This window comes from Canis aureus, chromosome 23 (assembly GCF_053574225.1).
Source record: "Canis aureus isolate CA01 chromosome 23, VMU_Caureus_v.1.0, whole genome shotgun sequence".
In the NCBI taxonomy this organism is placed as follows: Eukaryota; Metazoa; Chordata; class Mammalia; order Carnivora; family Canidae; genus Canis; species Canis aureus.
Genome location: NC_135633.1, coordinates 30,035,722 through 30,062,975, shown reverse-complemented (window position 1 = coordinate 30,062,975; position 27,254 = coordinate 30,035,722). Strand labels below are relative to the sequence as shown.

General features: G+C 53.3%; 1 protein-coding gene across 7 annotated transcripts in view; it reads right to left on the bottom strand.

The window, feature by feature from the left end:
• Positions 1-1,746: 1,746 nt before the first annotated feature.
• Positions 1,747-27,254, bottom strand: part of MYO7A (myosin VIIA) — an 84,377-nt gene continuing 58,869 nt past the window's right edge. For 2 of the 7 annotated variants that reach the window (XM_077867143.1, XM_077867145.1), the window contains 23 exons: positions 26,099-26,225; positions 25,290-25,409; positions 24,578-24,751; positions 23,516-23,743; positions 22,008-22,178; positions 19,901-20,018; positions 19,026-19,152; positions 17,707-17,990; positions 16,597-16,787; positions 15,794-15,918; positions 15,024-15,181; positions 13,928-14,081; positions 12,546-12,701; positions 11,922-12,027; positions 10,680-10,793; positions 9,554-9,641; positions 9,282-9,388; positions 5,851-6,036; positions 5,285-5,401; positions 4,131-4,214; positions 2,915-3,034; positions 2,192-2,335; positions 1,747-2,104 (listed from right to left, as the gene is read on the bottom strand). In XM_077867143.1, the coding sequence (XP_077723269.1) occupies positions 2,246-2,335; positions 2,915-3,034; positions 4,131-4,214; positions 5,285-5,401; positions 5,851-6,036; positions 9,282-9,388; positions 9,554-9,641; positions 10,680-10,793; positions 11,922-12,027; positions 12,546-12,701; positions 13,928-14,081; positions 15,024-15,181; positions 15,794-15,918; positions 16,597-16,787; positions 17,707-17,990; positions 19,026-19,152; positions 19,901-20,018; positions 22,008-22,178; positions 23,516-23,743; positions 24,578-24,751; positions 25,290-25,409; positions 26,099-26,225 (3,145 nt within the window). In that variant the 3' untranslated portion in view covers positions 1,747-2,104; positions 2,192-2,245. Of the gene's footprint in view, positions 2,336-2,914; positions 3,035-4,130; positions 4,215-5,284; positions 5,402-5,850; positions 6,037-9,281; positions 9,389-9,548; positions 9,642-10,679; positions 10,794-11,921; positions 12,028-12,545; positions 12,702-13,927; positions 14,082-15,023; positions 15,182-15,793; positions 15,919-16,596; positions 16,788-17,706; positions 17,991-19,025; positions 19,153-19,900; positions 20,019-22,007; positions 22,179-23,515; positions 23,744-24,577; positions 24,752-25,289; positions 25,410-26,098; positions 26,226-27,254 lie in introns of those variants that run through there. The other 5 variants (XM_077867146.1, XM_077867147.1, XM_077867144.1 and 2 more) reach the window with 4 other exon arrangements.

The following is a 27,254-nucleotide window of genomic DNA, read 5'->3' as shown; positions in this document are numbered from 1 at the left end:
CTCCTACCTCTTCCTCTCTGCATAAGGGTGGTGATGGGTAATCAAGGAAGGAGTGCAGAAGGGCCATTGAGGCTCTCAGGAGGATCACTGTGGTCTAGCGCTTTCCATAAAGAATGCGTCTTAAGGGGATGGGCAAGGGAGTTGTGTGTGGTCTTGGAGCTGAAGCTGTGATGTGTGTTCTGTGATGTTACAGGGTTTCTCACCCTAACCCTTCATAGCACTCCCTGCTAAAGGAATGGCTTTGTGCAATCAGCATGGGAATAAAGGCAACCTCTCAGGAACCTAGAAAGTAAATGATGTATTATCTGGACTCTTCTGTGATCACTCAGGCTGGCAGAGACTAGGGGAGGAGTTCAAAAGGTGATGCCATCCTGAGTGAATGAGAAGTGGCACGGGCATGAGTTGGGAAAAATATCTCATCCCACACACACACTCTGTAATCTGTGCAATGGGATGATGGGCATAATTCTGTGCCCACCCACCAGCCCTAGGCCTTTAAGGGGAACTAGAGTATAGAACAAACATCTGGAGCCCCTTGTGTCTAGGAGCTAAATGTTAGAAGCAGTGAACTGGGTTCTGTGTGACTTCCACCTATCCACACTCCTCCTAAGTCTCCCTATCTCCATCAGTATGATGGTGTTGGGGCAGACCACCACAGCACCTTCCTTCTGGCTCAGATTGAATCTGGGCTACCCGTGGAGCCAAGTAAACACTGGTGGGGCAAAGCTGTCTCAGCAAATGGTCATCCCAGGGAGCAGTGCGGTCTTGGGGCCTCTATTTTTACTAGCAGCCCCTCCCACCCAGGAAGCTGGGGAGAACTCCTTGTGGAATGTTTGGGCATCCAGATGCAGATGTCCTAAGACACTTAAGGACTGACTCTGTGGCAGGATTGGGGGACTCGGGGCTGATCATCAACATGCCTCCTCCAGGGGATTCTCCATCGTCACTTTTCTAGGCGTTCCTCCTAATCATGGCCTAGGAGGATGCCCCACCTCCACATCACACCTTCCCTGTCTAAAGCCCCCACCCACATACCTGCCCAGATCATGGCCTAACTTGGTCCTTTCATCCTGATCACAAAGTAACATTTTATTATTTATTTTTTATTTATTTTTTTAGCAAAGTTCTTTTTATTTTAAGATTTTATTTATTTATTCATGAGAGACACAGAGAGAAAGAGAGGCAGAGACACAGGCAGAGGGAGAAGCAGGCTCCATGCAGGGAGCTCGACATGGGACTCAATCTCGGGTCTCCAGGATCACACTTCAGGCTGCAGGCGGCGCTAAGCCGCTGCACCACCAGGGCTGCCCCCAAAGTAACATTTTATAGGCACTCTCAAGACATAAGGATTTGACCCAAAGCAGCATCCTTCTTGGAGTTGTTGATGAACCAAGGAGATATTTCTGACAGGATGCAAGAGCTATTCTGGCTCCACTGGCCCTAGTCAAGTCCCAGAAGCTGGTTCCTTCTCTAGTCCCCAGCCCCTGCACACTTAGGCTACTACCTCCCAGACTAATGTCCCAACATTTACCCCATAACCCACCCTAGTCCCAGCCAGTCCCTTTAAGCCCCTTTCAAGCACACCTTGGGCTCAGGCATCCCAACCCCCAAACTCAGACCAGCTTAGCCCTGTACACATAGACAAAAGATATACAGGCCACTCGCACACAGCCCTGTCTTTGTCCCCCACACATTCCCCCACTCTCTCCCCCCTTCCCACAGCAAAGACACTATAGGACCAAAAGATTAAACACATACTTTATACCCTGAGGTGAACAGGGGTAACTAGCACAGGGGCTCAGCACTCACGTTGCAATATATAAAAGTGATCTGTCTCCCTCATCCCAGCTGAGAATCCTGGTCTTACAGGAATTAAGGCAGTCCCTTAGGTTTCAAAATATTCTGGGTTTGGTTTGGTTGGTCCTGGTGTGGAGAACTAGGTTGTCCTCTTGAAGTCAAAGGAGGTCACATGGTAGGACTGGTCTAAGAAAGGCATCCAAGGATCACAGGCTCTTATAACTGGGAAGGCCACAGCAAGCCAGGGCTAGAACCAGCCCTCAGGAGTGGATAGAGGGGAGTTCTGCATCCCAGCAAGGCTGCCTCGCTGGAAGGATAGGAAGCCAAGTTGGTGCAATCAATGATGGCCAGCTGGCCCAGCCTCCCTGCCCAGATGGCAAAAGTCCTCCCCCACCTGCAGAGGCAGAGGTAGCTGATGGGCCTGAGCCAGCACCACCTCTCCCACTGTTCACTTGCCACTCCTGGAGCCCCGCTGTTTACTCATGGCCGTGAGCATCTGGCTAATATAGGAAGTCAGGAGGTCATCCATCTTGTAGCCCTGGAAACAACAGCAAGAAGAGAACAGAACAAAAAGTGGGACAGGGCCAGCCCACTCAGATGCAGAACTCTCCTAGGAAACTGTAGAGAGCAGAGCCCTCGACAAAGGAGGATCCTGTCCTGCTCTCGATCCAGTCTCCCCAGCTGTACACTTGAAGAGTTAGACTCATCCAGCCAGATATCTAAGATTCTAAGTTGTTATGACCCCACATAAAGGCCCCAGTTTGTAGGTCCCTAACATACTGGTGACACTAAAGGTTCTACCAGTTGAGTCATACCTCTGAAGTTCAGCTCAGTCCAAGAAGCCTCATTGCTAATGGGTCCACTGTTGAACTTAGAGGCTAAAGGCTCAGTTCCCAGATACTGAAGTTATTCAAGCAATAGTTATTAATTGAGGTGTCTGTTTCTCAGCACCAAATTAAGCCCCTCTCCCAGACCTAAGCTGAGTCTCAAACCAACCTGACCTTGGTCCAGTCTGACCCTAGATCCCAGTCTCAGGCCAAGCTGTGCACTCATGTTTGTCCTGGGGCCTGGGATGCTAGCTGAAGCTGCAGGCAGGCCTGAATAGAAATACTCTCACCAGTGACGTCTCACAGAGCAATTTGCTCCCGCGCACCAGGTTCCCAATGGTGATGTGGAAGTAGGTGTTGCCGCTGCTCCAGTTGGAGATCTTTGTGAAGGGATGAGTAGTCAAGATGTCCTAGGGAAGCAGACACAGTCTGAAGCTACGCAGTCTGGACCCTATGGCCTCACTTCCCTCAGTTGCAACCCATAGATACCACACACCGAAAAGGCCTCCAGCTGTCGGACAAGAGAAGGAGCAAGAAGACAAGCCAGGGCAGCCCGGGTGGCTCAGCGGTTTAGCGCCGCCTTCAGCCCAGGGTGTGGTCCTGGAGACCTGGGATCGAGTCCCATGTCAGGCTCCCTGCATGGAGCCTGCTTCTGTCTCTGCCTGTCTCTCTCTCTCTCTCTCTCTGTGATGCTCATGAATAAATAAATTAAATCTTAAAAAAAAAAAAAAAAAAAGAAGACAAGCCAGCTCTGCCATGGAGCTGCTGGGGGAGGCAGGTGCCTTCCCTCCATCCATGCATCATTTGGGACCAGATGGTAGGCCACCCAAGGAAGTCTGAGAGGCTGTGAGGTATGTGGGGCTGGAACTGGAAATTTGAGAGGCCCAAAGAAACAAACTATGATGCTGAGTGAGATGGTCCTGAGGAGGAAGACAAGATGACAAGGACAGCCCTGGGGAGCACAATGTGTGTGCGTGGAGAAGGATGACCAAGAGAGATAAGAGGAAAACCAGGGAAGTGGGGCACATGAGCACAAGGGGAAGATGGTGGTCCTTGGCACTCTACCAATTGTCCAGTTGTACCCCTCCTGGGTATGTAGTAGGACTGTGCTTCCTGGTTTGCTGAGTGAGGACAACTCTGGCCCATAAATATGAACAATAGTTATCCACCTCCACCCAATGCAGTCTGCCATCCTGACCAATATGGACAGAGAACATTGTGGAAGGAAGGAATGGTTGGTAGGGGGTCCAGTGATGCCGATAGGCCAAGTACTGATAAGTTCATTGGATTCAGTAGCAAGGTGGTGGCTAGTGACTCTAGGAGAGCAATTTTGATGGAGCAGGTAAGAAAGTAGACAGACAAAGAATCTCAAGATGTGTGGCCAAGAGGGCAGATGAAGTGAGGATGGTGGCCAGCAGGGGCTCTTTGAGGCTTGGGTTTGGGGGCCATTGTTAGAGGTGCACACAGAGAAGTATACCTCCCCACCCCTGCCCCTTTACTGCTCACCTTGCTTCTGGGATCGATGAGGCTGACCCCATACTTATTGATGGCGATTAAGAGGATCTCGGGGAAGTTTGGCTCTGTAGTTTGCTAGCAAAGAGAGCCAGAAACCATCAGATACAGCTGGGGGAACCCAGAGCAGGGAAAGCTGGGTGCCAGGATTAAGTTGCCCTCTCCTGCTGCCTGCTCAATGCCAGGGCTACAGCAGGGCTGGTGGCCCTGCTGCAAGCTCATGGTCTCCATCTCTACTGGGCCCTCAGTGCCACCCAGATCCCCTCATGGGTCCCCAAATGATCCCATTTCTCACCCTCCCCAGTGGCAGTTTCATCCCTTCTCTCCTGCTTCTCTAGGAGTCTGGGCTATCTCCTCTCTCAGCCCAAATGTCTTTCATATTTAAAAATCCTGAGCTCTATCCCTGCTGCCTCCAGCTTATCTCTTTACCTCCCTCTCTTTTTGCACAGCCAGACTTCTCCAAAGGCCCCCATTCAAGGTATGTAATGAGGCCATCCCCTCTCTTCTCCATCTTGTGCCATTCCCACAGTTCTCTTGCCATCCTGTTCATCATCCTCCTGCCTCTGCTCGTGCCCCTTAGGCCCACCCCCACCCTATGGTCAGAGTGCATTTCTCACCCCATCATCCCTGTTTAGAACCCTCCAGTGTCGGCCACCACCTGCAGGAGGAAACCTCACCCCCTCGCCTGCTTGCCAGGCTGCCTCAGCACAGTCTGCTCATCTCTTACCCTGTGGCCATCCATACTCAATCTCTCGTACTTCCTGTGCTCATGCTAGGCCCTCTGCCAGGAACACTCTCCCCAGGGTCTTCCTGGAAAGCTCAGCTGTTGCCTCCTCAGCCTTCATAGTCTGGGTAGGCCTCCCAGGTTCTAGCACTTTGATGAGGGTTCCCCCTTGTCACACATGACCCAGTTCATTCTCCGGTACTCTGGCTTGTTTACACATCTGCCTCCCCTGCTAGGCTGAGCTTCGGGTAGGCCCTCGGATCCCAGGACTGAGACACCCAGGTGGTACAAAGCTGAGGGTGCTTCCATCCTTCCCTTGCCAGTACAGGTGGCAGAGGCTATCGCTGTCACCCATAGTCCTGGAGAGGAGTTCCTGTGCCTTCTTGCCCCCACCCCTTGAGGCAAGAAGCCACCCATAATGTACCTTCACCTCGAAGAAAGCTGAACCAAAGGTGGGCCACTTGAAGATGAGCTTTAGGAAGGCTAGCTTGGCTTCCTCCTTGGACTTCCCTGCATGCTTATTGAAGTAGGCAACAATAGACTGTGGGGGAAGCACAGGTCAGAGGCCTCTCTCCTGCCACTCCTGCCCCACCTGCATTGTCCAGCTCTCCCGGGCCCTGGGGGGTCCAGGCATAGGGCGAGGGTCCCAGAGGCCATGAAGGCTCCCCTCCCCTTGTTTATCCCACTCAATGGAATCCTGATCTCCCTTCCCTCTCTCCTCTCCCCTAAGCAAGCAGGCCAAAAAGTATCAAGTAAAATCAGGTCACCATGGTAACCAGGACAGGGCAGATTGCTACCAAGCGGCCAGGTGAGGCCTTTGCCTGGAGGACTGGATACTAAAGCAAGTGGAAGGGAAAATGGGACTTTATCATATACAGGGAGACTTCCGCAAGAGAGACTTCCCTGGGCTGCTGCCCAGCACCTGACCCATAGGGTGCCCAGAGACTCATTTGGCAGTGTCCCGAGTCCTACCACCACCTCCGTACTCACCCGCTTCCAGTCATCAGGTGAGATCTGCCGGATGAGGTCCTGGGGCACCAACTCCCGCAGAAGCTTGGGGATACTGGGGAAGTAGGACTTGTCCTCCTCGAATTTAACCCTGTAGATCAGTGCCCCCAGCTGCAGCACCTCCTCCCGTGTGCACTTGTGGTAGCCCCGGAGATACTTGGGCAACTCCTGCCAAAGGCAGAGCAGGTCGTAGGCATGGAGAGAATGGAAGGAAGTGGGTTCCTTCCCTACCAGCCTGATGTGAGGTCTACTGCTTACCCTGCATTCAGGCCTACCTGCTTCTCCAGCCTCATCTGACACTGTGCCCCAAGGGGACAAAGCACAGCACAGGGAATGGCAATTGTGCTTGCACAGATCCAGCACATTAGAGTTGGAAAGCAAAGCCATGTATGCATACTATTTCATCTCCCCTCATAATAGTCTGGTGAGCTGAGCAGCCCCATTTCAAAGACGAAGGGACTCAGAGTGACCAGCTGAGGAGTCTGAGACTATTCCACACCACCAAACCTTCCGAGGCTGTCCTTCATTGGGAAAAACCTCTCAGGCTGGCCTCCTCCCATTGGTTCCCCTGAGATTGGCTGGTTTCATGTGCAGCACCAGCCTCTCCTCCACTTGGAACTTCCAGACCCAGAAACAGAGTAACTGAGAATGAGGAGTGGACCAAAAGCAAAGATGAAGCCTCAAAAGGGCCAACACCACCCCTAACCTTACAACTGTCTTACCTAGTCTTTGAAACAGGGAAACATGCTGGCCTGAGGACACACTGCAGATTATTATTTTTTTTATTAACTTTTAAAAATTTATTTTTTAAAAGTTAATATGTGCATAAAAGGAAACTGAAAAACACAAGCAGCAAAGAACAAAGTCATCCATAATCACAAGCAGTTTACAGTTTGACTTCTAGGTTCTGTGTGTGTATCTACACAAGTAAGCATTTTAATGTAAGATCGTACAGTTATGTATCATGCTTTTACACACCATGAATATTTATCATGTCAAAGTCCCCAAACTATGAGTATTTTGTTAACCAAGAATACACTACACGAACTCCATCTGAAAAAAATATATAATCCTGCCTTTCTTGGCGACAAAAATATAAAAGACAAAAATGGCAACAGGCCTCTAGATAAAGATACTGGCAGAGTTACAATTAAAATACTGCATTCCCTTAATGTTCAATTAAAACTGAGACATAAAGTAACAGAGTACACAACATATAATGCTTCTAAAAGAATTCATCATCCAATCTATAATATTCAATTAGCAAGGAGGTATGTTTCCATTGAATCACTTAATGTATTCCTATAGTACAGCCAAAGAGACTAATACATGTTAATAGTTATCGTTAAAATGTAAATACGAAAACATCCGCATACAACTCTCCCTCTATACTTCCTTCTGTCCCTCTGCTGTCAACCTAGTAAGTTCTGACATTTCTCAGAGTCAGCTTAACAATCTCATGTCCAAGATGCTTCTTTCCTATCAATGATAACAAAGAGAAACTTATAAATTGGTTAATTCACTAGCTGTACATTTTATCACACATTGTCACCTCAGGATATCCAAAAAGCTTAGATGTTACAAAATAATGAACCTTTCCACAACACACACAGGTACTTCATAAAAACATACGTATAGATCTATGGTTATAACCTAAAACTGTCTTCTAAAAGTGGAGATACTAGCAAAAAGCCCTTCCCTTCACCCACACACACTGCAGATTAGAAACCTGAATCAATTGTTATCCATCTATCCACCTTTTAAACTACTCACCCACCTATCCACCTATCCATACCCATCTCTCCATCCATCCACCTACCCATCCATATGGTTCTACCCACCCACATCCATTTACCATTTGTCCATCCATCCACCCACCAATATCCACCCATAAGTTCATTCACCATCCATCCTTCCACCCATTCATTCACTGAGTCACTTCCTATTCACCCATCCACCAAGCCAACATATATTCATTATCACTATGAGCCAGGCCTTAAATAACATAAACCCTCCCTACTCTCATAAAACTTATAGTCAAGGCAAGAACAACCAACACCCAAATCAATGTATAATTACAATCTTTGAAGGAATTGCTCTCAGTGCTATCACAGGATACATCTAGTTGACTTGATCTAGTCTTGGGAACAGGGAAGACTTCCCTTATGATGATTGAAATGACATTTAAAACTCAGTAGGTGAAGTAGGGAACCTAGGCAAGAGTTTCCCAGAAGAGAGAATGTTACAGAGGTTCCTTAGAATACCTGAGAATTTGAGAAAATGTAGTTGGAGTGAAGTGAACAAAGGGGAACTGGGTACAAGACAAGGCAGCAGAAGTAGCTAATGGCACTCTCCATGCAGGGCTGCAGTCAGGATTTGAGGTTCTACCTTGAGAGCAAAGGAAGCACTGAGAGGATCCCAAAAGCATGATGACCACCTTGTGGAGAATGAATTCAAAGGGGGGAACAATGGATAGGGGAGCTCAGGGGAAGGTTACCAGCTTCACCAGATGAGAGAAGATGAGGGACTGACCTGAGCTGGTATAGTAGGGGAGAGATGTGGATGGATTTTAGAGAGATTTGGGAGGTGAAGTCATCAGGTGAATGATTTGGGACATGGAAAACGGGAGAGGGAGATGTCAAGACTGACTTGGGTTTCTGCCTTGGGGAAATTGGTAGTTGCCATTCATCGCATGGCACCATGGAGAGAGGCAGAGCTCATGGGTGAATGAGCCCTGCTGATTCCCAAGCTAGCATTCTCTTTATCATGGTAGCCACCATCCCTGTCCCCCATCCTTCCCAGAATCCTGGTCTGCCTGCCCCTTAGATAAATGGTAAAGGTAAGTGAGCCCAGAAAATATCACTGAATCTGCAGCTGTGAAGACATGGAATCAAACCCCAGTTCCACCTGCCCTGCAATCCTAATCACATCAATTGATCTCTCTGAGTTTCAGTTTCTCCCTCTATAAAATGGGAACACCATGCCTACTTGTTGGGATTTGCTGGGAGGGCAAAATGAGTGAAAAGTGCCAGACACAGAATAGAGGTTCAACATGAGGGCACCCCACAACCTCGGCTTCCTGCAGACACATGCTTGTGCTGGAAAGTGTTTGCAGATTCACACTGAGGCCTCGGATACATCCGGATACACCCAGAATCTTCAATTCAGAGGATAGCCCTTCACCAACGGAAGGACATGAACAGGTGGGGATTAAGAGCTCAGAAGAAACAACAAGGCTCTGAGGAAGAAGAGTGTGAGGCTGAGCCACTCCCCAAATCCCAGCAGGACTCTCAGAGGCCTTGCCATTAGAGGCCTGTCTCCTTGCAAGGACAGAAGGTTCCCGCTTTCCCAAAGTATAACAAGGCCAACAGCACACGGAGGCAGTAACAGCAGAGAAGTGCTAGGCAGCTCACCTGGTAATAGTGGAAGATGGAATCAGCCATCGGGTCCTTCCCTGGCACTGTGGTGGTCCACAGCTTTTTCATGAAGAACACCTGGTAGGTAAGTGAGGGCACGATTCCTGTGGCAGAGGGCAGTTGATCACCCAGAGGGTCCCAGCACAGAGGGCCACCCATGCTGAGCACTAGCCCCGGAGGAGGCTGGAGCTTAGGTCCCACCCAGGTGGGCCTCGCAGTATGGCCCTGCTCCGGGCCTCAGATGATCCCAGATGCCAGCCTCACATTACCATCCTTGACAGGCCGTGCTTTCTTTATCCAGTCTGTCAGGTGTCGAACAAAGTCGAAGAAGAAGTCATTCTCAGGGACACTGATGACCTAGGGATGTGGGCATTCAGGTCCATGCATTTTAGTTCCAGCAATATTGAGTTTTCTCATTTTCCCACCCAAGGCCCTCCTGATGGTCCTTTCTTGGAGCCAGAAGGGGTGTCCCACTCTGCCCTGACTGCCTGTTGTGCCAGAGCACAGACTACTTCCTGCCCGGAGTGATGGTCATTCCACTTGCCATTCAGCAAAGACCTACTGCACGCTATCCTAGACCATGGGGAGAAGGCCAAGGATGAGACCCAGTCCGTTCCTGGGACATTCTCCAGCATCGTGACCTGCTCCTCCCACAGGCTTCAAGCTCCTCTGGGTCCAGGACCTCCCTGTGATCACCTCTGGATCCCCAGTATTTGGCACAAGGACAGCTGATGAGGAGACAGACATGGATGCACAGGGAACTATGAGAGAGCACCTAATCTACACAATCAGGGAAGCCTTCCCACAGGAAGAGGCTCAAAAGCTGGGCCCTTGACCTCCATGGACACAGAAGTGGTGGAGAGCAGTATGGAATGGTGGTAGGGACCTGTGCTCTGGAGTCAGACCTATGTGCATCTGTGTCCTTGTTGTGTGACTTTGAATGTGTTACTTAACCTTCCTAAGTCCAGGTTTTGTGATCTGTTAGGTGGGGATAATCACCCTCCTTTCAAGGGCTATTTCAAGGATTATTTCAAGGATCAATTGGCCTCCCCAAGGCAGCTGAGGGACCAGTCAAATCAAATCTGGAAAGTACATGCGTGTTGCAGCAGAGTGATGAGCCTGGTGTGTCCAGAACATAAACCACCCAAGAGGTTTGGGGCCATGCTCTGTCATGGCTCAGAAGAGATTTAGGGGAAGCTGCTACAAGTAAGGGGGTCCCTGCAGGGATGTAAGGAGGAGAGGGGCACGGTCAGATGCCACATGCAAGCACATCTGTCTCTTCCCCTCTCTTCCTCCCTCATTCTCTCTCCCCTCCCTGCTGCCCCACGACCAAGCAAATGTTCCAACACACAGACCAACAGTGGTCAGATAGGAAGCCAGTGACCCATGACCTACCTTGTCTGCAATTTTGACAAAGAGACTGAATCCCTCTGAGGACTTGAGGAGCAGCCGGGCTGCAATGTTCTGGCAGAAGTCTTTGGCCCTAGTGCTGGACTCCACCTCAAAGGCCTGGGGAGTGGGGGGTAGGGAGGGATACTTGGCTCTGGCAAGGCCTCTGCTGGGGCTTCTTGCACCCCTCTGTCTGTGTCTGCAACAAGATTGAGCCCCCTCCCCTCCCGGAGGGAACCCTCCATGCGAGGGGCTTCCCTATGGGTCTAGAGCTGGACATGGCCTCTAAGAAAAGGAAAAAGCTAACTCCTGTCCAGATCTTTCCAGATTGTGTCCTCCCCAACCCTCCAAGTGGACTTCGCCTCTGCTTCCAGGGTTCCAGGGTTCTGGCCCATACAAGCATGGTGGTGGTGGCGGGGGTGCGGGGGGAGGAGACGGAAGGGGGTTGAGAGGCCAGGGGAGCCCAGATGGGGAGGTGATTGGGAGGAGAGAAGAGGCTGGAGGAAGAAAAAAGCAAATTCCAGAAAGGGGAGGAAAGAAGAGAGGAGAAATAGCCTGGGGTAGGGGTGGGGAGGCACTGCTCCACGTAAGGTTCCACTGGAGGGATGGGAAGGATGTGTTAGTTTCTTGTCCTTATCACTAGAATCCGATCATGGCATTTCCAAGCCTCTAGCCTCTAGGCAAATTTCAAAACTGCTTTTGAAACTAAAAGTTTCATTTCTGGAATCATTTATGTGAATGAGCCCCTGTGCTGAGGTGGGGCAGGGAGTGGAGGTCACAAAGCAGCCTGACCTACTGGGCATGATGGGAAGACAAATAGGACCTTTGGACAAGGAGACCTACAATCAGGTCAGGTGAGGAGGAAGAAAGGGGCCTGCAGGAAAGTGGGCTCAGGGCAATAGGGAGGCTTGGAGGGGTGGAGGCAGGTGGGCCTGTGCCCTGGTACAGGGCTGGCAGCAGGAAGGCAACATCAGCACAGAGCACAGCTAGGAGGGAGGGAGCAATCTTCTCTTCTCTGAGCCAGAGCCTCCTCAGAAACAGGGAAGAATGATTTTTTTCAAGGAAGCTGCTGGAGACAATAGAAGGTCAGACCCGGAAGCCAAGATCTCCTGACCCAGAGAGTTTCTCTCAACTGAGCCCTGACTCTACTGAGGAGCAGGAGGGTGGGAGCAAATGTGGGGGTCCCTGTGTCCTCAGGGAGCCTGGTCCTTCAGGAGTGCCAGTGACCAAGAAGCCTGCAGCCCTCACCTCATCGGTATCATCAGGAAAGTAGACCTTGTGGAAAATCTGGGTGGTTTTGTGCTGGATGGCCTCCACTTCCACCAGGTGTGGGGGGTACTTTCGGGACCCATTTCTGAAAACCAGGGGGGGTGGCTGTCAGGAGCCTGTTGGGTTCATGGGGCCATGGGGAGCAGGGAATAGAGGGAACTTTGGAGATTGACCCCGCTTCTAATTCCTGTCCACCACTTCCTACCAGATGATGGTCACTTAACATCTCAAGGCTTCCAGTTCCTCAGCCATAGAATGAGAGGAGAATAGTACCCACCCCCAGGGCTGTGGAGGGAACGGAAGGAAGTGAAAGAGTGGCCTTTGCCGAATATGAATTGCGGCCCAGGTGCCTGCCTCCCCAGTAGGCTGGAAGGTATGCACCAGCCCCTCTGAGCAGCCAGATGCAATCAGCGTCCAGCATGGGCACTATGTGCAACCTTTGGCAGGCTGACAGCCGTGGGACCCCAGGGACAGGTCCCACCTGCTCTGTGGGCACGTCCTCATTCGCAAGGGACACCCGCAAGCTCAGGTTGGCTGGGAACACATCCCAGCACCTGCCCCAGGCTCTTTGCCCATTCCCTCTGCTCTCATGGGCTGCCGTACCTCAGGGCTTTCTGGAGGCGCTGCAGGCAGTCGATGGCGAGAGGGCAGTGCTTGCGGGACTGCAGGAAGCGCTGCACGTGGGGCAAGAGGATGTTGCTGGGCGGGAAGAGGCCCGTGCACAGCCAGAGCAGCTCCCAGCCTCGCTCCTCACTATACCTGCAGGAAAAGGTGTGGGGTCCAGCAGGGGTACCACAGGCCAGTCATGGGTCTGAGTCCCCCAAGGGGCTGCACATCCCTCGGCACCTCACCATGGCAGCACATGTCTGCCGTGACCCCCACCACTTTTCTGAAGACCCAACACAGACCCACCTCCCTGACAGCCGGATGGTCAGTGCTACTCAAAGTGTGGCTGGCCAACCCACACCGGGCCACACAGCAGCAACATGGAAGTAAGGTGCTCATGCCAGAATGTCAACCAAACACTCTTGGTTCAGCTAAGATTTTTTTTTTCTTAGCAAGACTTCCTTCCTATGAAGGAAGCAGTGTGTGATTTGTATTCTGGCAGAAGCTCTTTAACTCATTCTTTGAGTGGCACAGTTAGATGGGTCCCTGGGCTCCTCGGGCACCACTCTGAGCTCCTTGGGCCTGACAGGAACGAAGCATAGAGGACTTCTAGAAGGAGGTGGCATTTGATCTAGGTTTTGAAGGCTGAGGCAAATTCGGATATGCAAGAAAGGAGATAACTGCTGACTGGGCATAGCACGCATGAAGGTTTGGCAGCGTGAAAAGACCCAATATATGGTTCAATGGTGGATTTTGTAAGAGGTGCAGAAAATGGCAAAGCTGAGGAGGGAGTTGAGGATCTAGTGTAAGGGGAGACGGTGGGGTTTCTCTCAGGTTCTGAGACTTAACCTGGGCCTGACCTCCCATTCCTGCCGCCGTCCAGCCCAGCAGGGAGGAAGTGACACACTCTGGGACTCAATGCTGTCAGCCCATGAGCATTTTCAGCCAGAGCTTCCAACTGCCAGCCAGCACAATGCAGCTCATGCCAAGTTGGGGACACTTGCTCAAGAACAGTCTGCAGGCAGACAGTGGAGTCTGGGCTGGGGAGGGGTGTCCAGAGGAGGTTCAGGCAGGGAGTGGCAAGAAGTTTAGGAGGAGCTGGTGCTGTTAAATTTGGAGATAGCTTCAGAGGACACAGCCACCACCTCTGGGTTCTTGACCAGACTCCCTTGGGCCTTGAAGCAGAGGTGGGACGTGAGGGGGCCTGAGGGCAGCTCCCAGCCCTGAGCAAGGAAGGACTGCTGCCAGGCAGGGCCAGCTGCTGCCTGGGGAGGGAGACAGCTCCCTGTCATGGTGGGTAGAGGACCTTTCAGATGCCCTTCAGCTGTGAGCACTAGAGGGGAGCCCGCCCCTCTCCCCCACCTTCCCCCACAACCCACCTGATGTGGTTGTCAGTCAGCTGCTTCAGGATCTGCACATACACCTCATCCTTGAGAGGCTCAGCCTTTAGAGAACCCTCAAAGATCTGGTCAGTGAGCTCATTGACAGAGCGCATCCTCTTGGATGGGTAGTCGCCCATGTACTTGAGCATGGGTGAGGAGCCGTCAAGGAAAGGCTTGTGACCAATGGGGGAACACTGGCCCAAGAGGCCACACTCTCTAATAGGGTCTGCCCCTACCCAACTGTGTGGCCCTGGGCCTCTGACTACTCACTCAACCCACCCTGTTTTCCATGCCTACTGCCCTCCCTCTCCTCAACTTCTCTGGCCACCTCTTCACCACTGATCCCACATCAGCCCAGGTCCTCATCCACATCCAAAGTCCTCAGAGCAACCAGGATGAATGTTCCAGATCATAGCCTTGACTCCTCACTGCTTAGGGGCTCCTCATGGCCTTGGGCTACAGTCCAAGCTTCTCAACAGAGCTTGGGAACCCTTTGTTAGTCAGCCCACATCTTCAGATTTCCTTCTATACCTCTGCTTTCCACCTGTGCTGAATCATTTTGTGATCCTGGGCCTTTGGGCATGCTCATTCTGACTGGAACACTCCCCATCTACCTCCCCTTTGACTGACTAGGGCCTACTCAGTCGTCAGGTCTCAGCCTAGATACCCCTTCTTCCAAGGAGGCCATCCTGGCCTCCTCCAGGCCCACATCAGTTCACTGTGGCCTGGCCCCCATCAGCGTGTCTGCCCTTTCAGCTGTAAGTACCATGAGGCCAGGGCCTGGGTCTGCTCACAACTATGTCTCCATGCCTGGCCTAGCACATGACGATGGACACGTCTGTGGATGGAATGACAGAGTCAGAGGAGATAATGGATGAGGCATCCCCTTGCATGCTGCAAGGTGCCAGGCAAATGGATCCACATCCCTCTACACTGTCCAGGACCCAACTGGCCCTTCTGTCAGAAGGAAGTAGGTATCTGGATAAAAACCCTAGAGTCAGGGGCCCAGCACCACCCACCGACCTTGGGGTTCCCCCTCCTTGTGGCCCCTGCCCTGCCCTTCCACGGTGACCACCCCTGCAGGTGTGGATATCGATGAAGGCCATACAGGCCTCCTGTGAGAGCTCCTCACTACCCAGGATCTTCTTGAGCAGAGCCTGCTTGAGTGGCTCCCGTGTGTGACTCCACAGCCGGTCCTTGCCACGGGCTTTGGACACCATCACCCGGCTCAGCGTGTGCTTGGGTGGGGGCCTGACGCAGCACAGTCAGCACTGACTGACCCCCAAGTTGTAAGATCCACTCCTACCCCACTTGTAAATGGAGGCTGAAGGCCCCACTCCTCCCTGATACACTGGGTGACCTGGGGTGGGTCACCTGGCCTCCCTGGAAAGACAGCCTGGCCCACCTCCACAGCCTCCTCCCCTCTGTTCCTCTCTGCTCTAGCCTTGGCATGTGCCACCTACAGCACTCCTCCACCTGGGGCATCCCCTGCCCAGCTCAGCCGCCACCTCCTCCAGGAAGCCTGTCCTCTGTCTCCACCCCAACCCCAGCCTCCCCATCACAACACTGGGCACACGGAATCACAGCTGCACAGTTTCGAGCCTATCTCCCCACCAGGGCTGTGAGTCAGTGAGGAAGGTGCAGGCATGAGTGGTGAGTGCCCAGGACCCGATATCTTAAATAAAGGAAGGATAAAATGACATAAGAAGGGTCATTTCAACAGACAGAAAGTGCCCTCCTGCTCCCTCTGACCCAGGCCCTGCTCATAGACAGGAGCATCACAGGGCAACCCCAACACACCGACTAGAGTAGCAGAAGCCTAGAGCTCACTCTCTGGGTCCCCCGCTATCCTTTCCCCATCACCTGAAATAGTCATAGGAGAATTCCTCCAGCGTGTAGGGCTTGGCGCGGACCTCAGGCTCTGCTGTGCGCAGCTGCAAGAGCCGGATGACGTCCTGTCTCTGGTCAGGGGTCATGGTGACCAGGGCCTAGAGACCAAGAGACAAGGGTCTGAGGTCAGCCCTTCATGTGTGGCCCCCAAGATCAACACAGTCAAGCCCAGAGCTTTCTGGAGTGGGGAAGATTGCCTGCCATGGGGATGACCCTCACCCCATGGTGACCCTGGGAGCCCTTTTGCTGATTGTGATCTCTGAGGTTACTGCTGTCTCCATCATGCTGCACTCAGGATCCTTTCCTTAACACTCTGTGTCTGAACCAGGTTGGGTCAGTCAGAAAGCCTGGATGAAGCAGGGGGATGGGGGTGTAGTGTGAGAACTGCCCAGTCAGTCTAGCTCAGCAGCTGCCTGGAAAGCCAGGCTTAAGTCTTCAGTGCTGTGATCCAGAAGAATCTCGGCCTCCCCTCCCTGCTCTGCCCGCACTGCCTTTTCAGATAGTGCGAGGTGATGTCTCCCTGCCCACTCTCCTCCCAGCCCTCGCCCTCGGCAGTTCCTCATTTGATGCAGTTTCTAGGCCACTCCCCACCCAGCACTGGTTTGACAGCTTCCCCAACTTGAAGTTGGTGGTCCTGTGAGACCCCCAGATCATCTTCACAGAACTGCAGACCATGAATCTATTTTAATTCCTCACTCCATTTTACAGATACAGGGAGAAGACAGAGAGAGGCCCAGAGGAGACTCCCATCCATCTGCCACCCCCAAGCCACATACCACAATTTCCCGCGGTGGCATGGTGACAGTGGGCATGACATACACGCAATCAGTGGGGAAGTCCCCACGCTGCTTGGTTCTCTCATTGATGCCGTTGGCCCAGCCTGAGTTCATGACCTGCTCCCCTGTGTCATGGTCCAGGATGATGAGGTCTCCCTTGGCAAAGCTGAGGAAACCCGACTCCTCCCCCGCTGGGAGGTGGAGGTGAGCAGGGCCATGTGGGGGCAGAGAGAGGCTGGATTGGAACATCTTTATTTGGGTTGATGACCCATAAGCTGTTCCTCCCGCACTGAATAACTGAGGCCCTATCCCTCTCATGCGTGCTCACTGGTCACCCTGCCTCTACCTTGCCATAGCCCTTCACCAGACATGGCCATTGCACGGGCTACTCCTCTGCTTGAAAGCCCACCATCCTCAGCATGCTCACAAGGCTATTGTGGGCTGGATTTCCTGACTTCTTCCACTTCACTTCTTGCCCTTCCTCCCTAACCTCACCCCTTCCAGCCAAACCATACCATTTGCGCTTCCCAGACACACCTGCTTTCTCCAGCCTCTGTACTCTGTTTGTGCTCTCCTCCCTGCCTCAAACACTCTGCCCACACATACCTCCTCCCCGAACCCCAGGCTATGTGGGGGTCTCCCCTCCAGATTCCCAGCATCTCTGGGCTTCCCTGGTCACTGCACTATCCCAGGGACTGTCACTTTCCAGCCCCTCTCCCCACTGAGAGTACGGCCAGGGTCCGTTTTATTTCTGTCCTTTCCAGAATTTATTTCTGTCCTCTCCTCTGCCCAGAGACTAGGAGGCCTGGGGTGTGCTCAGTCAGGGGGCGGTTACTGCTGTTCTCATCTACAGTTGGTGGGTATTTGGAGACTGAGGAGGAACCCCTGACGTCACCTGGAGAAGGTGACAGGTGATAAGCATGGAAGGACCAGGAGAGGACAATGCCCCATGGGGCACAGATGGAAGGTGCAGAGTCTGACTTTCAGTCCAGGTGGAGCCGAGGGCATCTGGGGAAGGGTGGTAACAGGCACTGGCAGTCCTGAGTGCCTGGTGATCTGCTTGGTGCCCCTGACCCCGGTACCTGGCGGCCTGTGCCAGGAGCCACTCACCAGGGTTGGGGTTGTCCTGCAGGGCCACCACGTACTTAGACCTCTTCCGGAGCCCTTCCAGGAAGGTGACCACTAGGTCACGGATGTCCTCAGCGTTGCTGGAGGTAAAGGTGTACTCATCCCCCTTGATGGTAGCCAGCGTGAAGCTGGGAGCTACCAGTTTTGCTCCCCTGCAGGACCAACACGGAGAACAGGGCCCAGCCGGGGTCAGTCCTGCCCAGCCCGAGTGAGGCGCAGCACAGCCCAGATCAGAGCAGCCCAGCGAGAGCAAGACACGGCACTCCCTGAAGGAGACCAAGGCCAGCCCAGTCAGACACGGCCCAGCCAGGGTCAGACGCAGCTCGGCCTGAGTCAGACATGGCCCTGCCGAAGTCACACACAGTCCGGAGCAAGGCCTGCAAGAGCCCAGCCTTGTTCCCCTTTGCTGTCTAATTCCTACTCCCCCTTTAGATCTCAGCCTAGATATTGCTTCCTCCAGGAAGTCCTCCTTGCCCTCCCACAGCCCTCATCACATTGGTCCTTGCTTTAAAATAGCCTGTTCCATGTCTATCTCATCTCTCAACTGAAGGAAGCTGCAAGAAGGCAAGGTCTATCTTATCTATTTTCATCCCCTGTACCTAGCACATGCCTGGTCAGAGCTGGACGTGCCCGGCCCCAGCACACATCAGACACTGCCCAGAGGCACTCCAGTAAGCCTCGGATCACTGAGGGAGGGCCTGCTGAGAATAGCAGTTTATTCCAAGATACCCCCTACCCCTGCACTGCTCTAGTGTGTCTACAGCTTTCAGTTTATAAAGAATTCTCCCATTGGTCTCACCACTGTAGGGAAGTACTAACAGCTGTTTGAGGGACGAAGGGCATGGAGGGGAGTCCCACTTGGGCCCCTGAATCCCAGGCAAGGCTCTTTCTGTACACAGTTGACTGCCCCTGACTGTCCTCCTAGCCACCCACACCCATTTCTGAATGACCATTAACACCCCATAAAGACCCCCTGCCCCGATCAGCAGGGAGGCGCCTGAAATAGTACAGCACAAGCTGCTCGAGCACATGTGACCACGACAGCTCCCTGCATGTCTCTGCACCACAGTGATATTCCTGTATGAGGCCATGGCTCCCCCTCAGAGGCCCCTGTGACCCCCAGGAAAGCTCCAGGAGCCCTCTCTTTTCCCTTCTATCTGTGCGTCCATCTGCCTCTCTTTACTTCAGACAGCACTGAATCAGGACACAGGGTTTGACACCCCCCTGCCACTGGTCTTTGTACAGCTTTGGACAAATCCCTGCTCTGCACTAAAGTGCAATGTGGGAGGGGTCAGACTAACCTACTGCTGGACACAGCCATGATCTCGGGGAAGGACAGCTCCAGGAGCACCTGCTCCTGCTCATCCACAAAGTAGACGCCTGTCCAGTTGACCGCCACGATAACGTCGTTCTTGGGGAGGCTGGGGCCTGCGGCAGAGACCATGGCAGTGAGAGGCAGGTGGGCCCGCTCACAGCCCAGCCCTCCCCAGTCCTCATACCCACTAGGGAGGTAGCGAGGGGGAACATGCTTTCATTTACAAATGGGGAAACTGAGCCTCGGAGAGCACAACCTCCCTAGAAGTCAAAATTCAAAGGGCAGTGGGAAGAGAGCCCTGAAATCAGGAAATTCACCTAGCTCTGAAAGACCTAGCCCTGTCTTTCTGCAGCTCTGGACAGGTCCCTGCCCTGGAGTGAGGTGGACTATAGAGAGGGTCGACTGAGCCCCAAGGTTCCCTCCAGCTAGATATTTGGTGATTCTACGAAGCCCAGCACCAGCATGGAGCCTGGCATGGAGCTGATGCCCAGTAATTCGGACCCAAGGATGGCTGAGCCAATGGCCTGGTGTGGGTTTGTTTCCATTACATCCACGCCCTGCTTCAGAGTCAGCCCAGCCTATACTCTGGACTGCCTGCTTCCATATATAGTAGGTGCTTAATTATCCTAGCAGTCATTCAGTTGTTTAATGCAGAGTGTTGCTGAGTACATGGACTATGGGGAGGCAGGACCCCCTCTGTTCATTGACCTGGAAAGATGAGCAACCCTCCCAGCAGGAACCCAGATGGCTGGGGACATTGGCTCAGGCCATCCCTTCCTTCCACTGTGGGCTAGAGCCATGGAGTGAAGGGTGGGAGAGGGCATGGAGGAAGATGGGGAGGCAGGAGGGCTGAGGGAGTACCTGAAAATTTGTAGGCTTCATAAAACCTGGAGAAGAGCAAAGGCCATTTGAAACGGGCATAATTGACCACATCCTCTTTGACCTTCTGGGCATCAGTCCTCCTCTGGGCATAAATCCCCTGGAGGGGCATGGACAGGGGAAGAAAGACTTCATAGAAGCTCTGTCTGGAAATCCAGTGTCTGTGCCCCCAAGCCAGGAGTAGCCCTGGAACCATGGTACCCTCCTGTGCGCATGGCCTTGTCCTGAGCCATCAGCCCAGTCACCTCCATCACTCCACAGGTCCCACCTGCAGGGAGCTCCCAGTGCAGCCGGGATGGAAAAGCCCACAGTTGCAGCCAGCATGTGTGCAACCCCGAAGTTGTGGGTGGGTGGGAAGCACCTGGGACATGGGAACATGTGTGGCTAAGCAGGGGTGTGTGTGCCAGACCGGGAGGAGGGAGTGAGGAAAGTTGCAGCACAGGGAAGGGATGGAGCAGCCAGGAGATAATGCAAAGCTGCTGGCAAGAAACTAAAGCACTAGCATTTCATTATCTAAAGATATCCCTCGGAGCCCTATTAAGAACTTGGTGGTGTTGGAGCAGAATTGAAGGGATGTATCAAAATGAACTCCATAGTGTTTATCGTCTATGGACTCAAACATGGACAAAGACACATATGCATGCCGTGTGCTGGGAGGGCCCGGAGCAGTGCTCTTCCAGGAGAGGACAAGGGTCAGAAGAAATGGCGCGTGCCTACTCAGAGAGAGAGGATCATAAAGCAAATGCAGCACGTTAACACCTGGTGAGTCTGGGTGAAGTGGAGGGGTATATGCTTCTAGGTTTTTGAACTTGTAATTTCTCCATAAGTTCAAAATTGTTCCAGATGAAAATGTTTCTACCCCTCTGACCCTAAAAACCATGCTAACTCACAGCTCTACAGCTGACTTGTATACTCCACAAGAAGACGGGTCCAGGGATGTGACTCCCACAGGCCAACAGGCTCTGGTCCAAGGGGGAGACATGGCAAGCTCAGCTGTGGGCTCTGAAGGGCAGAGACCACCTCTGTCCTCTTCACATTTGTGTCCCCATGGTGAGCACCCCAAACAGAACAAATTAATGAGCAATGGTACCTAGTCTGGAATGTGCCATGTGCCATGTGCATGATGGCAGTGAACACAGAGGAGGCCCCGGGGGAAGTCAGAGGGACGGAAGCTGTTTGGGAGGTGGAATGGATGGGCTTCAGTGGCTGACAAGGTGGACAAGTGAGGGACAAGACATTGCCTGGACTGAGAGACAGAGGGGTGGAGGGAAAACATGTATTTCCTCTGCAAGGGATGGGAGGTGGAAGAGGACCTGGTGGGGGAGCCAGGCCCAGAGGTAGAGAGGGTGCAGGGCAGGTTCAGGGAAGAGTGGAGGCTTGTGGGCAGCTCACCAGGGAAGGCACAGAGGGTTAGGGAAGAGGGCGTGCAGTGTAGAAGGGTGAAAGACTGCTGGTCTGCAGAGCTCCTCGGCAACTTGTGTGCAGAGATGACTCTGGTCTTATACAACGAGGGCCAGGAGGTGAGGAGCCTGCAGGTCCCCTCGAGCAGCCACACCACCCCTCCTCTACTAGTTGGGCAGGCTCCTTAGCTTGGAAGGGAGCTACCCAGGGCTCGTTACCTGGGGACTCAAACAAGGAGGCCGAGGGGGTCTGTACCTAAAGTTCCCCAGGCAGGAAGCTGGGCCCGAGCTCTTTTAGACAGAAAAGAGGGTGCATTTCCTAGAAGCTCTTCCAGCATGCACCAACACCCCTGAGCCGTAGGTCTAGCAGGTGGCTGCTGCCAGGCCAGGAGGAGCAGGGGCCCCCAATATCCTTGGACCCATGGTTTCTCTTATGAGGCTACAGGGTTGGATCTGATCCGTCTCAGTGTCCCTGGCACCAGCCCAGAGTAGACAGCATAAGACACAAGTGAACTGATATCCATGGTGGAGGAAGGCTGCTTAGGAGGCAGGAGGTAGAGGGTGCCATCCTGTCTCCCAGCAACCCTGTGGACAGTGAGGGCTGTGACCCTTTTGATTGGCTGGGTCCTTGCCTCTCAGCCCAGGTCACCAGAGAGCCCCTCCTCCAAGACCCTGCCCCACCCTCCTACCTTCTTGTGGGCAGCAATGGCCAGCTGGGCCCACTTCTCAAGCGTCTTCAGGGGCGTGATCTCACGATCCGGGATATAGGTGGGCACAAGGTTTAGGAGGCGCTCTAGGATCATCTCGGAGCCATAGTCCACAAAGTACTGCTGGGAGGCCAGCTCGGCCAGATCATCCTCCTAGGTGGAGAGAGTGGGGAGGGTGCTATTCACACACCCTCTGGGAAGCCCTTCCAGACCACTGAGGCCTCCAGGGCCCTGCCTCCTATAGCTGTCGACCAGCCTTTGGGAAACCGTGCACTCACTGACTCCCCAGAAGTTCTTGTCTGCTTGGTGGAACCATAAAATCCCTGAGGGCAGAGCCACACCTCTGTCTTCTCCCGCGTCACCTCAGCACCAGCACAGATGCACATGAGCTGACACTGAGAGGTCAGCCAGTCTGCTGGAAATGTGGTGGTTGACCCAGAGACAGCATCTGGGCTGACAGGCTGCCCTGGAGAAGGGGGGTACCTGGGTACTGCTGGTACTGTCAAAGGGAAGGGGGGCATCCCATTACCATCTCCATCACCATCACCCCCCCACCCTGGGATGGTCCAAGTAGTGAATGACAAGAAGGTTATGCTACAGAGGCTTCAGAGGGCCAGATGATGGGTACTGGGCATTTGCCCCTTCCCTGCCTAGGATGCCACAGCAGGCAGCCCTGGTGATATCTGCTTGGGGCTCATTGGGGCTTTGGCAGAAGAGGCCAAAGAGAAAGGCTCTTGGGTGTCTTGAAGGCAGTAGATGTTTCCCAGCCAGTTCAAAGCATTTCAGAATTTTAACAATTGACATGGCTGTACTCATGCATTCTGTGAGGGTATTAGCTCACCACCACCATGATCACCAACACCATTGCCACCATCACCAATTTGGTACCATCCTGGGCCACTAACTGTCCCCCCCATCACCAACACCATGATTATCACCACTGCCCTTGCCACCATCAGCTTCACCATCACCACCACTGCCACCAACAACCACCACCTTCATTTCCATCATGTCCATCCTTATCCCCCCATCACAAGCACCAGTAGAATCATAGGCACCATAAGAACCATCATCACTACCATCAAAAATAAAATAACACAATACGAGTTACTCCATATCACTCCTGTCCTTAGAAGGAGACTAACAGAGTACACAATTACAAACTCTGGTCTAAACGAGTAGACCTCTTACTCCTTTAGAACAAGGTTTTCTGGATGAAAGCAGAACAATACAGCATGTTCTGAAGCACAGAGGCTGTACCATGCACAAGCCCTACAGCAGAGTAGAAGACCTTCCACCAGCAGAGTTCCCACTAGTCTTCAAAGCCCTTGCTCCCCAAGGCAGTGTTGCTCTAGAGGAAGCCTCAGCCAGGCTAACCTCCACATAGGCTAATGGTAGGTCACAGACAGTAACATTCAGCCCAAATTTGGAAAACGGAGGGCTGTGAGCTAAACAGGCTCAGGCAGGAGACTCGCCCCGCAGTCACTCACCTTCTCACACCTGTACTCCCCAAACTTGACCCCTCGCACCACCTGCTGGTAGATGAGGTTGGTGGCCACATTGTCTTCGGAGGGGTTGTGCCAGGGTGTGAAGACCTCTTTGCGAAAGAAGAGCCTCCAGGGGGCATTGCGTTCCTGGGCACCCTGCTCCTTGGCATACTGTTCACACTGGGAGATGGCATCCATGACGTGGTCACTGCCACTGCCCAGGGAGGACACCTGAGGGCACAGGGCTGGAGGTCAGCGAGAGAAAGGTGAGCAGGCAGGGAAGGACTTAGAAAGAGCCACCAACTCTCCTGGAGCAAGTGGAAAACTGAGACTCAGAAAGGCAGGGACATGTCCAGATGACCCAAGAACCAGACCAGACCTCTGGACCCCAGCCGTGGGCTCTGAGTCAGCACAGCCAAATGGGCATTCCCATTTCCTAGTGTAAGCCTTGTGTGAAATGATGGACAAATGGTCACTGAAAACACAAGAGGCATCTGTAAGTGAGAAAAATTCAGGCATCTGTCGGACAACATGGTTCTGTCCCTGGACCTGCCTGAGTGGGGAGTGGAGGGCAGACACCTCTGCTGCATGTGATGTTGCTGAGTGTAGAGGCAGAATCACACATCCCCCGGCCCAGGTGTGCCCAGGGTTGCACACACTCCAGGTGGTCACTAACAAGTGAACAGAAACCACCACAGAAACCTGACAGTAACTTATATTCCCATTTGCAAATGAGAAAACTGAATCTCAGAGAGCCAGGTAGCTGCATGCTCCCCCGGTCTCTCTCTGTCATGTTTTTTCTCTGGTACCAAGGAAGAGTTGACTCAGCCCAGGTACATTGACAGAAGGGAGCCCTAGGTCTCCGTCTACACTGTGCTGGCAGACTTCTAGGTGCTCTCCACAGTCCTAATGAGTTGGGCAGAGGCAGAGCTACCAGTGGCTGAGAGGAAATGAAGGCTCTGGAAGATAGGCAACTGCCCAAGATTGTCTGGAATCAATGCGTGGCAGACGGACAGAACAGGAGCCAGGGTGGTGCCAGGAGGGGGCGCTGCAGGGTGGCCGTACCTTATCAAACAGGGCAATGTAGAGGGAGAAGCCAAAGCGGTCCCTGAGCGAGATCTTGTCAGCCAGTGCATTGCAGAGCTCCTTGGCCGTGGTTGCCGAGTCGGTCAGCAGCGTCTTGGTGGTCCCATCCATGAATGTCACAGGCAACATGATGGGCTTCTTGGACTTGGTGGCCTGAAAATGACCAAAGAGGGTCTGTGGGGATCTTTTCACTTCAGATCAGTTCATATGCTGCAGGTTCCTGGCTCCCTGCTCCCCAAGGGGACAGAGCAGCCCCACAGCCTTGGACCCCAACATCTCACCAAGATGCCACCTGTGGCTGGTCGCAGGCACCCAGGGGGCCCCACGGTGTTCCCCGCCCTGACAGACCTGAGCCTGGGCACTGGGGCCAGGAGGCTGGGGGGCTTCTGCCCTCACATTGTGCAACCATCACAAGACCCTGTGAAATGAGTAGCATTATTGCTGTTACAGAGGAAGCTATTAAGACACAGGGGGAACCCCCTGCCCAAGTCACTCTGATTATAAAACAGATGGGAGTCCATTGGGTGCTTTCCTGTTCCAACAGCCTGGGATCCCAGAACTTGAAGAACCATAGAATCCTAAGGCAGGGAATGTTTCTGGGGCACTGAAGCGCACTACACACACACACACACACACACACACACACACACACACACACCCTCGAATGCCTGGGTGGGGCCATGGGCTATACCTGCAGCTCCAACCAGCTGGGTGGCTGTGTCCGTGTCCCATTGACGAAGGTCCTTCTGAGCCGCTCCTCGCAGTACGGTGCGTAGCCAGGTGGTCCCCCATGGATGAAGTTGCGCAGGTACTACAGACAGAGACCAGCTGAGGGGCCTCCTCTCCAGCCTCCCCCGGAGACCATCACAGCAGCCTCAGCAGGTCTCCTACTTCCAGCCCTCCTACCACACTGCGGACCTGCTCCAGGCCTGGCCACCCACGCCTCTCCCCTGCTGGGCTCCACCCTGCTGCCTTTGGGATCAAGTCCATGCATCTCAGGTGGAGCAAGGCCACCCCTACCTACCTTGAAATAACTCTACCAAGGTCATTCCCCCTCTCTTTACCTAGCCTAACTGCTCCTTCTTCTTTAGGGCCCACCTCCCTGACTCCTGACTGGGTGAGCACTCTCCCCCTCACAGCCCTGGCCAGCTGGGTTGGCTCTGCCGTGACCTGCCCTGTCTCTGTGTCACCAACACTCAGGGCCTGGCACTGAGGCACAGTCAAGAGAGTGGCCCGAGACCAACTGAAATGCCTGCTCCAGGACTGTGAGGGGAGGGTCCAGGGAATGCTGTCACATTCAGTCTCTTCATTAATAAAGAGATGCTGAAGGGAGAAGAGAGTGGAGGGCTGGGAGCCCGGGAGGAAGGTGGAGACAAGGCAGCGGGAAGTGCAGGCCCAGAGGAGATGGCCCAGGCCAGGCCTCACTGCCAAGCTCCGAGCTTCCTCCCCTTGCTCCGTCCTCTGATGCCCTTCCCGCCACAGGAGGCCAAGCCCCCCTACCTTAACGAACTTCTCGGAGGGGGCGAAGCAGCCCACGCAGAGAGACACGAGGATCCAGCCCCGGGCATAGCTGCTCTTGGAGGGGTTGTGAGTGAGCTGCTTGCTGATCTGGCAGTAGATCTCATCCCTAGGCAGGTGGGGAAGTGAGGGAGCGGAGGGAACCAATCCGGGGCTCCCACAGGGCGGCCACAGGTGGGACACCGGCTCTTCTCTCCAACTTGCCCAAGACCACCCAGGGCAGGGGCCTTGGGGCCGGCTGGGGAAGGCTGCGGAGCCACCCAGGAGGCAGGTTTATCAGGCACGGAGCATGTTCCTGACTCCAATCCAGATCCACAGCCAGGTCCCCATGATCCAGAGAGGGGGGTGCCTCCTGCTTGGGGCACAGTGGTCACAGCCACTGGTGAGCACTTTGATGAGAAGCACTGTCCCTTCCTTGTCCCTCACCAGCTGGGTGGCCTGGGCAGGTGAGTTCCCCTCTCGGAGCCCAGGCCATAGTCTCGGAGCCCAGCAGGTACAATTTCTGCTGACGGCAACGGAAGGGCACAAACAGCAACCACATCTGGGGACCTTCTCTGGGAGATGGAGTGGGTTGGAGCTTTGACTTTCACTTGATGTATTTCCATAATGTTTAAATGCGCTATTTAAGTGGCCGTGCGTTACTTTTGTAATCAGATCAAAGCAATGAGGCTAGTTTTTGGTTTGGTTTTGTTTTCACTTTAAAGGGAAATGATAATATCTTCCTTATAGGCTTTCTGTGAAGAAAAATGAGCCACAGCTTATAAAGCACCTAGCCTAGGAAATCCTCAGTAAACGCTAACTGCCCGCCTGTTGAGGGCCAAGGTCAGGACCTCTGTGACCAAGTGACCACCAGAAGAGGGGCTGGCCTGGGCAGGAAGGAGGGATGATCGAGTCAGTGGCACCCCAATCTCCAGGGTTCAGGGGCCAGCACAACTTCGAAATTAATTCTGAGGTTGCTCACTTTTTATCATAACAAATAAGGTCAATTAAAACATACCGTACACGTACGATCTGCCCACGATCTGTACCACAGTCGTTTCATAAAACAAATGTAACTTTAATATCTCAGAACAAAGAACAGTTCTTTCAATAAATCAAATTTAGCTTGAGAAACATCCTTATATTTTCCCCATCTCAT